The sequence below is a fragment of the Bombyx mandarina genome, chromosome 05, assembly GCF_030267445.1.
Source record: "Bombyx mandarina strain Sakado chromosome 05, ASM3026744v2".
Taxonomy (NCBI): Eukaryota; Metazoa; Arthropoda; class Insecta; order Lepidoptera; family Bombycidae; genus Bombyx; species Bombyx mandarina.
Window position 1 is genome coordinate 7672656 of NC_143212.1, and position 16296 is coordinate 7688951.

General features: G+C 34.5%; 3 protein-coding genes across 3 annotated transcripts; all 3 read right to left on the minus strand.

Moving 5' to 3' along the window:
- Window positions 1-1437: 1437 nt before the first annotated feature.
- Window positions 1438-4550, minus strand: LOC114242111 (uncharacterized). The gene is made up of 2 exons (XM_028173143.2): window positions 3126-4550; window positions 1438-2903 (listed from the first exon to the last, which is right to left on the minus strand). The coding sequence occupies exons 1-2, from the start codon at window positions 3240-3242 to the stop codon at window positions 1752-1754; spliced, it is 1269 nt and encodes a 422-aa protein (XP_028028944.2). The 5' UTR covers window positions 3243-4550; the 3' UTR covers window positions 1438-1751.
- Window positions 4551-4701: 151 nt separating this feature from the next.
- LOC114242112 (uncharacterized) lies at window positions 4702-14533 on the minus strand. Its single transcript, XM_089727637.1, has 6 exons — window positions 14353-14533; window positions 9956-9995; window positions 9124-9518; window positions 8078-8289; window positions 7797-7998; window positions 4702-6882 (listed from the first exon to the last, which is right to left on the minus strand). The coding sequence occupies exons 1-6, from the start codon at window positions 14390-14392 to the stop codon at window positions 6668-6670; spliced, it is 1104 nt and encodes a 367-aa protein (XP_089583763.1). The 5' UTR covers window positions 14393-14533; the 3' UTR covers window positions 4702-6667.
- Window positions 14534-14688: 155 nt separating this feature from the next.
- LOC149502934 (uncharacterized) lies at window positions 14689-16001 on the minus strand. The gene is made up of 2 exons (XM_089727638.1): window positions 15711-16001; window positions 14689-15018 (listed from the first exon to the last, which is right to left on the minus strand). Exons 1-2 carry the CDS (start codon window positions 15884-15886, stop codon window positions 14823-14825), a joined length of 372 nt encoding a protein of 123 aa, XP_089583764.1. The 5' UTR covers window positions 15887-16001; the 3' UTR covers window positions 14689-14822.
- Window positions 16002-16296: the final 295 nt, after the last annotated feature.

The window sequence follows — 16296 nt, forward strand, 5'->3', positions numbered from 1 at the left end:
CAGTGGCCACTCACCACAAAATGGGCCACATACTCGAAAAAAAACCTGAACAAGTGCCAAATTCCCGAGTATTTAATAATAGTATTTATTGAATATTGATGCAAAACCATTGTTTTTCTTGATATTTTATGTATTCAGAATTTAGCATCAATATCAAAAAAGTTCAGTACTTAGAAAATATAGAATTAAGGTTATGAAATGTGAACATATTGCATAATATTATTCTTGTAAACGCTAATATGTAATCTTCGTAGAATTTTAGCTATTTATGAATTCTTATATCACGCTGATATTTGTGCATTTTGTGTATTTAAAATGCTTGTTATTCTAACCAACATCAAGTCGGCTCCATTTCGGTGTTTATTTTAAAAACCATTCCATTGTAATCTTCGCGAAAGTATACATGTTTATTACTAAGACTTGTGATTGCTAAGATTTTTTTAAATTAGTTTCTGCAGTGTTATTAGCTGTAAAAAAATTTAAACCATAGTAATTACAAGTAAATGTTATAAAAAATTAATGGTGTTTAATTTTTTTATACTTAAATGTTTTACCCATTTACCCAAAAGTGAGGAAGGGACGTCCTAAAAAGACTTGGACGAACTGTGTGAAAGAGGATATGCGAAAGAAGGATGAAACAGCAGGGATGACGTATGATAGGAATTGGATTAAGAGGACATGCTGCGCCCAACCCTACGTAGTGGGATAAGGGCAAGAGGGGTGAACAAAATGGGAAAAAAGATGTTTAGTAGTAGAATGCTATAACTTGAAATACCTTCCACCCTTCAAACCGGAACGCAGGACAGTCTCGGGGAAGACAAGTACATAGGTTAGTAAAACCTACCTACGGGCTAATAAAACTTATGAGTATTTATTAAGTTTCATAAACTTTTTTGAATTTCATTTTTATATTTCACGACTATCACTATCTTGAACCAAATCACCTCAGCAGACACGGGCAAAAAATCAAAGGTAAATAATGCAAGGCAAACCTAGGTTGTCGTCCAATTTTTCGTTTTTAACCTTTTCTTAACTTAATATATTTTATTGTGTGGAATCGTCTTCTCAGGCCATAGCTATTAGTAGGAGGATTACCCCAAATGGGTAGGTACTTTTACCTTTTTCTACCTCGAAGCAAAACAATTTCAGTTTTGCTGAAGTCCATGGGCGACGGTAACCACTCACCATCAGGTGGGCCGTATGCTCGTCTGCCTAAAAGGGCAAAGGATGGATAGATTATACAATAAGAATAAACAAGGACATTGTTAGACATGCATATGGTTGGCATACTTAATAACAGACAAAGTATCTGAGATTTCAAACTCATTTATGTATTTAGGTGGATGCTGAAATAATATGATGTGCAGCAGATCAACAATGGGAGTGTCAACCCAAAAACAAAAAAGTATAAAAATATTGGGCAAAGTAAACAAAAACCCCATTAGATTATTTATTCATAGTCATATCAAATTAGTACGCGTTTTATAGTTTTACCTTCTATAGATGTATTGTAAATATAACTGAATTGTCAAAAATATAGTTACCTAACAAAAGATAATAAACTAAATTTCTTCTTGCAAGCAGTATAGTACTACCTTAAAATTACCGCACTGTACAAAAGAAGTATAGCAGCAAATTAGTTTAATATCTATTGGAACAAAATAATTATTAAAAAAGTATAAACCATATTCACTATTTGTATATTGTAATCATTTCTTTAGTAGGATGCAAATTGAAATTATGTCAATATTTCATAGTACAACACTGCTATCTTTATCCCATCTATCACGATGTGAGTGTGGTGGTGTATTTTCACAGTCACCACTAATGATGGCTTTTGAAATATTTTTCAAAGATATACTACTACCTGCTGGCAGTATTTTAGACTGTTTTGATAAAGACTTCAGTCTTGGAATAAGAGACATTTTTTTACAATGCTTTATGTCACTTCCTTTTGGATCAAAAACTGTGTTTGCTGATTTTGATCTTGTATGACCGGTATCTGCTTTGTTTTTCATACATGATAATGGTGTTCTCGAACCATCATTACTGGAAGATTTTGACTTTTTTGGAGTATTTTGTAAGTCTGTAGACTCATCCTCATAAACCAATAATCCATCTGAATTTGTTTGTGCTTCTGCACCATGTCCAATTTCCACATTACTCTTTTGCAAAACTTTCAGAAGGGTATCATCAGACATTTCTTCGACATTGTCCACACTGTCATTGTCATCTATTTTAGGCACAACTAATGGAGTCCTTTCAATTCCTATAGAAGGAGAGCGAGGATCATATTCCAAAATTTTAAATACTGGCATACATTGTTCTCTACTATCATTGACTTCGGTGGAATCTGGATTTGGCATGCTGTTTCTCTTACTATTAAATTCTATATCACAAACTTCATTACAATCAAGGTTAGTTTCTAACAGCTTAGTTGGTTTATTCTCAATAGACTTGTTGGCTTCCAGGGTTTCTTTGGAGGCAGTTGATGAGCCCAGTGGTTCTTCATTATCTTGAAGGGTATCATTGAAAGTCGAGTCCAAAAACCCGTTACACAAATTTTTTGGAGCAATCAAATCAGGACTGAATTCTTTTGCTTCCATATATGTTTCACAACTATTATCTTTATCTTTACTAGTAACAGGACTTGTACAACTATCACTTATTAGTCTTAAATTTTCAGTGTCATTTGTCAAATCATTAATTTTCGAAGATATAATAATTGGAGTTCGTTCAAAATCTTGAGTTGGAGATCGGGGATCATATGATTGTAAATGGTTTTTTATAACAGCAGATAGAATGGGGTTATTGTGTATCAATTTTTCATCTCCGTTTGTAGATTCAAACGTCTTTCTGAGGTCTATATTTTTTGTTATGTTATGTTTAGCGCCATTTTTTCCCTAAAAAATATTTTTATACATTGACTTATACTAATTAATTTCTATTATATTTATTAATTTCTTTTTAATTTCACAAAATCGCTACTGTTTAAGATTATAGTTTTATGGATATAAAGTTAAATTGCGTACTATATTTACATGGTATGTACATTCGTTGCGTGTTCTTGGATTAGGTCTATTTTCAAATAACACGCTTAGATGAATCAATCGGAGAAAACTTACTTGCAAAGGAGTCCGTGTTATTTCAGGTGTTGGAGATCGAGGGTCCGAGTTACCAAGTTCTAATTCAGTTTTTAGTACCAAAGAGGTGTCGGTTGGTTTACTTGAATTACTTCCCATTTTATTATTAATATCGTCCAATAAAGAGCTTCAGAAATAACTTTTGTAATTATACTACATCCAATGAAACATAATTAATTATTCTAGTAATAAAATAACATTTTACGACTGTTACAAATAAAATCTCAAAAACATTTAACGGCCGCTAATGTCAAATGCAGTTCGAATTTTAAAACACTAATAAAATAATACATTATTGCCAGACAGAAAAAGAGGTACCCATATTGCCTAAAATTAAACTGCATTTATAGAGGTCATCCAAAACTTTTCCAAGCCTGTTCTTAAATACTACAGAAACTTAAGCGTTATTATCTAAACGTTATTATCTAAACTTAACGGATATGAACTGCCTCGAACAACAAAATTCTTAATCAAACCGTGGTCTTAATTTAATGCCAAGCCATTTTTCATCTTTTATTTACTGAAATCTAATTTCATTTTCTCTCACATACAATGATATATCATCTTACCTGGTTTAATTTTAGTAAAAAAATAATATATTTTAATTGAGAACAATAATTATAGAATTCAGACATGGCTTCAACCCTTTTCCGTGAAGTTTGGCTGTATGAACAAAATTTATTTGCCTGTCAAATAGACGAATCACACTAGCCGACTTTCTGGCGGGAACGCGAGGAGCAGCCCTTTCCCTTTAATTTGTTGGATTTGTTAATTTGGTGCTTCTTTACGTTTAATATATTTAGTTTTTTAATTATTAATTTAGTTTATTAACTGTTGAGTATCTTTGAAAGTGCATAATTGTGAAACGTGTGTGGAAAATGAAATAGAGCCGCTGGACATGATTTCTTCGTTTCATCTATGGAGGGTAGAGGTAAGGAGACCCGTTTCTGTGTGAAAAAGTGTCCGTTAAAATCTGCTATTAATTACACTGTCGCTACCTGACTACTCTAGTCATTAAATATATTAAATTTCCCAACTCAGCATACTGCAATCAGATAACGGCTCAATTCATATCATACCCTGTGCCTATGCTTGCGCCATTCTGCAGGATTTTTGAACTGATATTTAGTGCTGAAAGTGGGACACTTTTTCAATCTTCTCCCATATGAGACGGTTCTCCTTACCTCTACCCTCCATAGTAAATAACAACCACTTTACTGAGACTATTTCATTTCATTTCATCTCATTCTATTCCATGATTTTTGGAGGAGGATTTCATCCCTACTGATTACGGAGTCATATAAATCTGAAGTTGATTCATCTCATTCCGTATCATCCTCCATATCATTTTTCATAAAACGGAATATGTAAGTATAGATTGAAGTGAAAATTCTTTGCGCCCATGAGGGTAACATTTTTACGGATGAAACGCAATAATTTAATAATAATATTAGTGACACGAAAATGTAGGACGTTGTTATTCAAGAAGAAGGGGAGATCGATCGAGACCGATTGAGAAAGAGTGAGAGAGAAAGGGAGATCGAGAAAAAATACACGCTATTGGTTGATATATTCATTTAGTAGTTAAATACGTGTTAAACACTAGACTTTTAGATGGTAATTCTGTCGCATAACAGCTTGTAAACGCAGATATTTTCTATTTATATATATATTATCATTAGCATGTATAGACAGTGTAAACAGTGAGTTAAATTTATATATAAACAATTTGTGATAAAATTGTAAATATCCTATACTAAACAGTTGTTCAGAGTAAGTAATTTAATTGTTATCTTTTTGTTAATTTACAATTTTTTATGTTAATTTGTTTGAAGGTTAGGAAATTTTAATATTTACAAAATTAAATAGCATGTGGCCTTTTAATTTGCCACTCGTCATTTGAGAATTTAATATACTATTTTTCATAAAACATAACATAAAAATATTTCATAAACACTCTTTTCTAAATTTTTATTTAAAAAAAAAATTTAATTAATAATTTCTAATGCTGACAAAAACACGTGGAATTTTAATCTAATATTCATCATCTGAAATTTTACTATAATTATAACGCACGCACTTATTTAAATATTCTTTATTGCAAAAATGGGTGAACGAACCCACCTGGTTTTAAGAGATCACCGCAGCCCATATTCATGAACCTCGTCAATGCCACTGCCTATTTTGAGAGATTACTTCTAATTCTCCGCTTTGCAGTATAACGGCTGCCCCACCCTTCAAACCAAAACGAATTACTGCTTCACGGCAGAAATAGGCAGGAAGGTGTTACCCATCTGTGCGGGCTCATAAGATGTCCTGCTGCCAGTAAATATATATAATAATACCTAGTAATAATATAAAAATGGAAAATTTTGATAAACTCGATACTGGCAACAATAGCATCGCAAAAGCCATACTGAAAAAAGAAGAACCGATCTACATTTATGTTTAATAATTTATTAAGTGTATTATCAATGGGTTATTATTATATACCAATATTTCAGTATGCCAATAAGTTTATTACCTATGATGCTGGTGTTGAACTCCTAACCCAAGACGTTTGAAGTTTGAGTTGCCGCTAATCCTAATCTCACGGATCGTTTTTAATGTATTAAAAAACAATACGGAGGGACTGGTTTCCTTTGTTTTATTACCGTATGGATCCACTTAGAGTGCGTACTAGTAGCACTCATCGAAAGTGCGTTTCCAGAGATATTTTTTGTGAAGGTTCTGGAATCCAATCAGCAATAGTTTTTCTTGGACACTCAAGTGAGTTGTCCTTTTGCAAATAACGTTTCAAAAGAGTCCCTACAGGTAAGACAGCTTCTAAAACAAGGGCTGTCATTTCAAACTCACAGTTGCTCCGTGGCAGGGAATGAAATGATATAGTGCCTACCGACTACCGTGGATATGGAACGCTTAGTATAACTTTCATATAAACACACTTCATTTTAAAATCATAGCTTACCTACGTGTTGATATTAACTTAATGTCATGTTCTTGGGGAATATTACTCAATAATATCGCAATTTAACAAATCACTCACGTAAATATACATATGTAATCTATACTTGTACTTATTAACTTATAATATTATAAAGAGGAAAGATTTGTTTGTTTGTATTGAATAGGCTCCGAAACTATTGAACCGATTTGAAAAATTCTTTCACTGTTTGGAAGTTACACTATTCCTGAGTGACATAAGCTATTATTATTTTTTTTTTTAAATTGGGGAAATAATAAAACTCCAATAATGTAACCCAAGGTGTAAAAAATTACATAAAATATTCTTTACATCGCGCGCCCTGCGAAAACTATTGATGATAGAATAAAATAATGTACAACGACATTTCAAAAAGTGTCGCGACAGCATATGTCTAACTATTATAGTTATACCGCAATGTGTTCTTTCATTTAAAAAATGAAACAACGTCAAATATCATTGAAATTTTTGTTAAAGACCCGAGCGGAGCCGAAGCGGGCCGCTAGTATATAATAAATAGATGTATCTTTTATTTTAGTATTTATCGTTTTCTGTTCTTGTTCTGACATGACAGTTCATGCGTCCAACTACCACGATGACATTTTGTTACAGAATGAGAGCTTTTACGCCATCCTTTGTCACATTTTAATTTACATGTCGATCCCCCCTTGAGACCTCGGCCGCTTGATACTGTTGCTCCATTGCAGCTGATGCGGCCGTGAGATGGTGGAAACGGCGGTTTACACCATGAACGAACTGCAAAATAAAGCATCACTTATTCAGCTGTACCGATTCAAATTCATCGATTTTAGATCCATCAATTTATCAAAAAAAATGTTAATGTCATTTAAATTTCGGAATAAGGTTTGTACCCGACTTCCGCAGGAAGTTGTTTTCGATGGTATCTACAATTGTACACATATATCCACTTCTTTACATTTTAATCATAAACTTAAGCATCTTAATGAATTTCAGTATATTTTTTTTATTGCTTAGATGTGTGAACGAGCTCACAGCTCACCTGGTGTTAAGTGGTTACTGGAGCCGATAGACATCTACAACGTAAATGCGCCACCCACCTTGAGATATAAGTTCTAAGATCTCACTATAGTTACAACGGCTGCCCCACCCTTCAAACCGAAACGCATGACTGCTTCACGGCGGAAATAGGCAGGGTAGTGTTACCTACCCGTGCGGACTCAGAAGAGGTTCTATCACCAGTAATTACGCCATTACCAGTTTTTATTACCATTTATATAATTACCAGTAATTAATTCCATTAAAAAAATCCTAACTAAAAATAAAAAATAAAAACCATGTTTCCGTTTAGACACCGCTAATTGAACGATTAGATTCCAAATCTTCATTTTAATTGAATAATTTATTGTTCATAAAAAGTGCAATATTTTCAAAATACTTCATGGTGAAAGATAAAACAAAAAGTACACGAATTAAATATATGTAATAATATTTGAAAAAAATATGCTTAAGCGCCTGTATCTTTTTAAAATCTGTAGGTACTGTTATTTCTTTCGCGGTCTCTATGGGTTCGGATAACCTGGTGGCTATGAGATCACTTACAAATCTGCGTTACTCATCTCTGAAGAGTAGCTATAGTACGTTAGTCTTGTAAATTGTAGGCATAAGTAGCCATAGATCTACATACGTACCATTACAAGAAGGCAAATGGCCATTCCATTTCAAATCATCACGGCATGTGAGACTATTAGCACCGGTAGGCTCAGTAGTGGGATCACGACACGTAAAACTGCACGTTCTATTTTGGTTTCTGTCGCAGTTTATATTTAAATATTTTGGAACTTGACAAAACTGAGTCACCACGTGAATTTGCACTTTACAAGCCCTCAATATCTAGAACAACATTTATTTATTTATTACAGTGTTTAAATTTTTTAATTATTCCTTATTTATTGCAAAACGGAACACTAACTTGATTTTGGTACACGATATGACCGATCATAATGTATACACCGCTTTCTATTAAAGTACCAAGCTTAGGTCCGTACTTGGTAACGAATTTAAAATCTCGAGGTGCTTTTCTTCCGGAACATGTCTGTAAGCGAGGAGGCTGCAACATCACTCTACTGACGCCAACCTTAGCAATCAACGTTCTATCTCGCGGACACTTGATGCAGCTGATATCTGAAATTACAGTAATTATGACAATATTGATGAAAACCATCTGCAAAGTATAGTAGAGTTACGATACAGATTTTTTTAGCGAATCAAGTTCGCGTTTATTATTTTCTTTCAATTGATTCTTTGTGTTTAAGAATCGTAAATGGCAACAAATAATGTATCGAAAATTTGTCGGTAGTTAGTGCCATCCGCAAAGGTCGAATAATATTTTAATCGTCCGGACCACAAAGACTTTTGTAGTCGTCGTGGCCTAACGGATAAGACGTCCGGTGCATTCGTGTTGAGCGATGCACCGGTGTTCGAATCCCGCAGGTGGGTACCAATTTTTCAAATGAAATACGTACTCAACAAATCTTCACGATTGACTTCCACGGTGAAGGAATAACATCGTGTAATAAAAATGAAACCCGCAATATTATAATTTGCGTAATTACTGGTGGTAGGACCTCTTGTGAGTCCGCGCGGGTGGGTACCACCACCCTGCCTATTTGTGCCGTGAAGCAGTAATGCGTTTCGGTTTGAAGGGTGGGGCAGCCGTCGTTACTATACTTGAGACCTTAGAACTTGTATCTCAAAGGTGGGTGGCGCATTTACGTTGTGGATGTCTATGGGCTCCAGTAACCACTTAACATCAGGTGGGCTGTGAGATCGTCCACCCATCTAAGCAATAAAAAAATAATAAAAAGATTGAAGTATTAGAAACGTCGGAAATAACAAACATAAAAATAATAGCAATGCAAATTAAAACGTGAAAATTTGATATGATTATGATGATGATTATTATGATTACAAAAACCGTAGGAAATACTAGATTGTGAAGACATTTAAATTACTTACCGTGGGGAATTTCGTTTATTGTTCTTGTTTTTATCCGAATAGGCTTCGCGAAACCGTCCCTTCCACCACCAGTTCTAACAACCGCTCGTCCCAAATAAGTTGATGATAGTTCTGGGCTTAAATTTTTCCTATTAACTTCTTGAAGATATAAATCAGATTGATAGAAGAGGCGTGGGTCTTCTCGTGGCTTGTGGATTTTGATCGGCGCCTTCGTAGCGGCAGTCGTTGGGGTATTGTATAAAAATGGCATCGTCGCATGTTGTCTGGCGAACCCACGGCTACCAACGTCATGATCATACTTTCTACGATAGCGATCGATATCTAAAACTGATCGACGAGTTTGAAAACTAGATGAAGTTCTGTGACGGAAATCTTCTTTTGGCAAGAGTTTTATTCTGAAAGCATTTTTTTTAAATCATAACAAAGTTTAAATCTTAAACAAATTTCAGATTAATTTATTATCGCAGAGTTCTACTTTTCCATAACGAGGGATCTGAATGTAACACAGTTGTTACAAGAATATAATAATGCTTTTGACCTATTTTGATGATTGAAATACCTAGTTCCGTTAGATATGGTAGTCCGCTTAAACCTCTATGACGTAGAACTGGTATTTTCGTTGTAAACACACTTTACTCAAATATTTTGATAGGATAGAACAACACTTGGATATTTGCAGTTAAAAATGTGGCTTAGTCTGATGCTGCTTACTCGGTTTACGGAATATAACTGAGTCAGTGGGCACAAAATATTTTAATTTAGAAATGATGAAACTATCGGCAATCCTGCACATATGGTGTCGTGCCAAAATATTTTGCGTCAACGTACTAACCTGTTGATGTCTATGTCCGGCTGACGGGCTCCGAGAGTTCCTACGAAAACATAAAAACGAATGTAGACATTTTAACAATATTATGACTAGGCACTGAAAAATAAAGAAGTATTACGAAAATAAAATATTAACTTGTGATTTTTATTGTTATATATGATTAAAAAAGCAAATATTTCATTAAGAATTGGCTTGTCAGGTCGGCCTAAGATAGTACCACTCCATCTCTTCCTGTATGAGGAAATGTACTAAGAACACGTACTAAGAAATTTACCTCTGGGCATCAGCATTCTCTAAATTATACAAACGTACCTCGCCAAATTGAAGATCATAGATCTTAATTAGGTTTGGTTTTAATAAATCCATTAGACAAGCTAACATTAGGCAATGCCTTTTTTTAAATTCTTTCACTGTCTACAGAAATACTGTAGTTCAATAATTAAATCTTTGGGTTTGACAAAACCATCACTTTTGATCATAGATTATACACTTAATATATTTCTTTTGATTATTCAACTTATTTCTTCATTATTATTTGACAAAGCAACCAAGTCGCAGGGCATTGTCATTTAACATATGTTTTTTTTCTTTATAAGTATGTATATTTATAAGAGGATCCTGAAGGAGGAGGCACTCGTCGCTAATTATTATTGGCGACGTACCTAATCAAAGTGAGCCACGTCCCTGCTTTAACATTTTTCAAGCTCGGAAAGTCGAATCCCGGCTGCATCCTCATCCTTCTAGCTCTTACCCCAAATGCTTTAAGTCCTCTCACTTTTCAGATTGAGAACAAGGAAGAAATGCTCAAGAAAGCCACGTGTATCTAAGTGGTTGCATAAAATACTGACGCGCATTGCTATGCGGATGAGGCACGGAAAATGCGCAGAAATAGGCCAGTAGAGTTGCTTTCGGATCACGATTGATGTGAAAGAATAGTTCTTAAGTGGAAAAATGGGACGTATGGTATCCGAATGGTGTGAATTATTTAGATTCAACCTATTGAAGACACTGATTTGCGAATAAGAACATTTGTCATAGTACTGCATTTATAAGACATATGACATAAACTTCAGAGAGCTCCAACGAAATCATTACGTGGCTGCTGCAACTCAACTTGAGATATAAAGTCAAAATTCCCTCAAGTCCTGAATAATTCGCGGATTCGCTAAAAGTAAAGACATGCCGTAATCTAAAGTGTTTCATCCACTATTTCTAGGGTGAAAGAACAATAACACGAAACGCTCCACCACCAATAATTGTTCAAATTATTCTGTGTTTCAAAATTATATTATACGATGATATAATAGGTACATTATGATATGGCTTCAAATATTTCATAATTTAATACTTTAGCAGACTTGCTGACAATATGTATTTTCTATGCTTGCCAAGGTCCAAAACGGTAAAATTTTAAAAAATTGTTCAAAGCTAACTCTAAAAACAACTATTAAATTTATATATTTATACACAGATTATTTATTTTGTTTGTTGTTGTGTTTGATTCAATACAGCAACGGTATATGGCATTACGGCATTCCTTTGTGCACTCTATTATAATATTATAATGATTTTTATTAGAAAATTATGAACAGGATAAGTGGTTGCGTCTTTTGATTTTGCATTAAAATAGCATGCAGCTGACAGCATGTACCATTAACTTACAATTAATGCGCCACATCAAAGGCGTGATGTCATCTCTATTTAAAAAGGTCTTCGTAATCTCGTAGATCTTATAACTTTATTTACTAGACTAGTCGAACTAGAAGAATATTTGTATTCATACATATCTAAAGTTAAACAGAAAACGTCAAACACATTATTAAGCTTGTAATTTTTTGTGAAGTAAATGGTTCATTGTCTTCCTACTTGTACTTGTATATCTTTAATATTAGTTCCGTTGTAAATGTTATAATTCGATTTTCCTTTTCTTACGCACTCAACAAAAACAAAATGTTATATAATTTAAGTAAGGGATACTGCGCAAGCACTTCAAGTCATGGCTTTATAACTGAGTCCTAATAATAGGGGTTAAAGTATGAAATTGCCGTTCTATTGTAATAGGTACTTCGAATTGATATAGAACCTTCATGATTTGAGATTTTTGAGTGGAACAATTTCAAATGGTACCTATGAGGTTCTTATTTTTAAAAAAGTGCAACATTCGATTATCCACTTTGAGTTGTTTTTTCTTATTCGGCTTATACAAGAAAGATGGATACTTCGAAAATTCGAATGATTTTTGAATACGAGTTACGACGCGGAAGTAACGCTGCAGAAACAGCTCGCAATATCAATGTTGCGTTTGGAGAGGGGACTGCTAATGAACGCAACGTGCGATTTTGGTTTAAACGGTTTCGTGATGGAAATTTTGATTTGAAGAACGCACCACGTGGAAAACCGCCCACACTTGTGAATAGCAATGAATTGAAAGAGACGGTGGAAGCCGGTTCGAGCCAAACTACCAGGGAATTAGCGGCATGGTTTAACGTTACCTTACCAACAATATTGACTCATTTTCGTCAAATCAATATAAAATATGAAAAATGGATGCCTTATAATTTGACTGATCTGCAGAAAGAAACACGTGTTGAAGCTTGTGTTGCCTTGTTGAATCAATACAGAAATGAAGGAATATTGGATCGAATTGTGACATGTGATGAAAAGTGGATTCTTTACGATAACCGTAAGCGAAAAATGCAATGACTGACCCCAGGTCAAATGCCGCAACAGTGGCCTAAAGCAAAGCTTACCAATAAAAACGTAATGGTAACTGTTTGGTGGTCTCAGCATGGTGTTATTCACTATAGCTTTCTCCGATCTGGTCAAGCAATAACGGCAGGTGTAATGATAGCAAAACTTGCATTGAAACAGCCCCGACTCATGAATCGATCTTCACCATTATGGCTCTATGATAACGTGAGACCTCATACAGCACGAGAAACCGTTTTGACTCTACAGGAGTTGCAATTAGAAACCATTCGTCACCCTTCGTATTCGCCAGACCTTGCTCCAACGGACTACCATTTTTTTTTCGTGATTTGGACAATTTTCTACGTGATAAAAAGTTTTCATCCCAGGATGGGGATGTAAAGCCACCGTCGCCCGCAACATGTCTTATCGGATCCTCTGAATCCGCTCTCAGTACTTTTAGGCTCTTTAAGTACCCATTATTACCCCCTCATCGAACTCGTCTAAGCGAACTAAACCATAGACAAAACACGCTGAGTTTCTCGCCGGTTCTTCTGAGAGGTAGCAAATCCGATCCGCTGGTAGACTTTTCAAAGAATTGCTCTTGCTAAGGCGTGTTAGCATATTCTATGAGGTTGATCAACCAGCCATGGTGTAACTGGAACTTAGACTACTAGCGAATAGGCAGAGGGAAAAATTCCCAGCTTAGCGTAGCATGATCATTTTCAAGACCTGATTGAGGTTTGTATTGGTTTATTATTGTTTATGCTTATTATATATGTATGTTGATTTCTTAATATTGCGTTTGATTTTCCATGATAAATACGATAACAGCAGAAACTGGTGCCTACGCCAGGGTTAACCTTCACCGTTAATAAATCTAAATTATTATTACACAAGAAGGTGCAGTGATAACTAATCTAACTGGCTCTTTACCAAAACTCTGTGCTACTAAATTCTAGCGTTTTCAGAGGCATAATACTCATAGCAATTTTCATTTCCTTACGAAAAGGCATTTCAATGTGGTAGCTTTGTCGCAATTAAAGTATTTTTTTCGCCATTAATATTTAAAATCAAACTGGAATTTTGATTTTTTTATTTCTCGTCTATAAAAGAAGAATATTAGCAGTGACATTTAGGTTTTACATAGATAACAAATAACTTTCCTATGTAAATATAAGCGTTTTGAAAGAATGGTAAACTAATATCGAAAATAGCCTTGTTATGTTCTACAAAGCTCTATGTATTTGTCTACAAGTGTTTGTATATGTGTGTTTGTATTTGTTTGTATATAACAGAATCTTTGAACGTCATTTAAACGGACTTCAAGAATGTCTGAATAACTTGAAAATATTCACATTATAAAGGACCGATAACAGTGCAATCATTTTATTCCGATCTAATATCCAGACCAGTATCAACAGGTACAAAATATGAAATTATTGATTCGAGATATTTAAGGACGTTTTTTTAGTTTTTAACTTATTATAGATATATTTAATAAGAGTTTTGGATTGATCGCCACTGGTTGGTACAACCATGGATTTCAGGTTATAAACCAAACCCTTGTTCTAGTACAATTGATACTTCAGCACTTACAATCAAACACTTGTTGAATAGAAATGCAGTAAAATGAATTGTTAACTGTATGTAGTTGCTTCTATTATATCACTAGTGTAAACTGCAAACTACAAATTTAATTCAAAACTCACCAATAAATAAAAGAATGACTATAGCAGGTATAAAATACATTTTCTAACAATCACAAATTTGCACTTTAAAAATATGTTAAAATTGCAATGCCGTAAAATTTTCACTCAAACTGTATAAATTTAATGTTTTTTATACCTCTTAAAAGCCAACCGTTTGTGAAAAGCGCGCGAAAAGTACTGTCTAAAACTCAGTACTATTCAGTAGATACAGACGTGGGCGGAACGAAGCCAGAACATATTTACAAATATTATTGAACGAGCACTATTATATGAACTGAGACATTAGACTGAGGACTAATGGGTTACTCAATGTCATTCTAGACTCTTTTAAAAGTGTGAATAAAAAAACAAACATGTTTAATTTTTGTTTTAAGCTGTGTTAACATAATGATACCCAAAAACGTAGATAACAAACTAATCTGTCACACAGACAAGCCATCAAGGACACACAGGTTTGAGCTGACTTTCTTTTACACATGTCTGTTGCACGTATGGTAACAACATGGATGGTAAGGTGGATTTGGGCAAGTGAAGGCTTGACAGGGAGAAACCACCGGGCAGCATTCTCCTGGATACCAAACAGTACGTGCGTATCGACCACTGGGTCTTGTGCAAGCGCCGTGATTGAAGCAATCCGCTTTGCAAGGAAAATCATAGCAGCATGGTCTGTAACAATGTGAACATGGAACTTATTAAGATATATTCATAGAATATTTTTCCGACACCATTTTGAAATTTCAGTGCTAAATTTTGTAATCTGTTTCCTCCGTCAGTATGACCGTAATGCAACTTATTTCCACTATGACCTTTTTTGCTGTAGATCCATACGAGCTCAACATCGACAAGGAATGAAATGGTTGTCGGTACCCATCTAATTACAATGCAAAGGTCGTAACCGCAAGGCACAAGTACAACTAGAAAGCATGATTGCTCACGGCTGAAATAGGCAAAATGGTGGTATCCAACCATGCGGGCTCACTATTCACCCTAACATTAAGACTGCATTTCAGTGATAATAATGATCTTTGCTTCAGTCAAATCATTCAAAATTCATCTAACGGCCGTCTGGTGTAGTGGTAAGTGACATGGTCACTACACAAGGGGGTCGCGGGTTCGAATCCCGCCAAGGGAAGATATTTGTATGACAAATATAAATGTCTTTTCCAGGGTTATGGATGTGTATTAAATATATGTATGTGTATAATAAAAATCTTACATTTATTTCCGTTATCTGATACCTGTAACACAAGTTCTTTACGAACTTATCACGGGACCAGTTAACGTGGTGTGATTGTTAGTAAATATTTATTTATTTATATTTATTATTGATGATCAAAAAGACAATTTGAGTCGCTTACTTTTCTAAGGGAACATTACTGGGTCCTCCACAATAAGCCGTTGTTTCCCTCTGGTGTGGTTGCGGCCTCGGTTGTCCACATCGGGGTCTTTTATTGTAAATGCTACTTTCAGCTGTTACATATCCATACCTTGCAATTGGCCTACAGTTTTCAATACCTCGTGGCAGTACTGACATTTTGCCGCTATTTGGTTCTGTTAGATGTTAGTCAATGCTGTAACTTTTGGTTTTGTCAAAACTAAATAAATTCTAGGCTTACGCAAATACATGATCATATAATTGTACATTCAATGTACTACATTTTTTTCAAATTATTAACTCTTCAAGTTAAAATATGATATTTAAAGTTATACTAGCAAAAAAGGCTTTTTTTTTAACAAACGTACTTATAATTCTGTTTTACTTTGTAACACCTTATCAATATGGGTTTCAGCAGAGTCGTCTCTGCTGAAACCCATATTCTCGAGGCCACAGCCTCGAATAGACAAAATTTGTCTTGCGGTTAGAGTTGCAATTTATATAAAACGTTTTAAATGGTATGGTATAACGTATGACTTAAAATTACCTTATTTTTAAGTTTTTTGGTT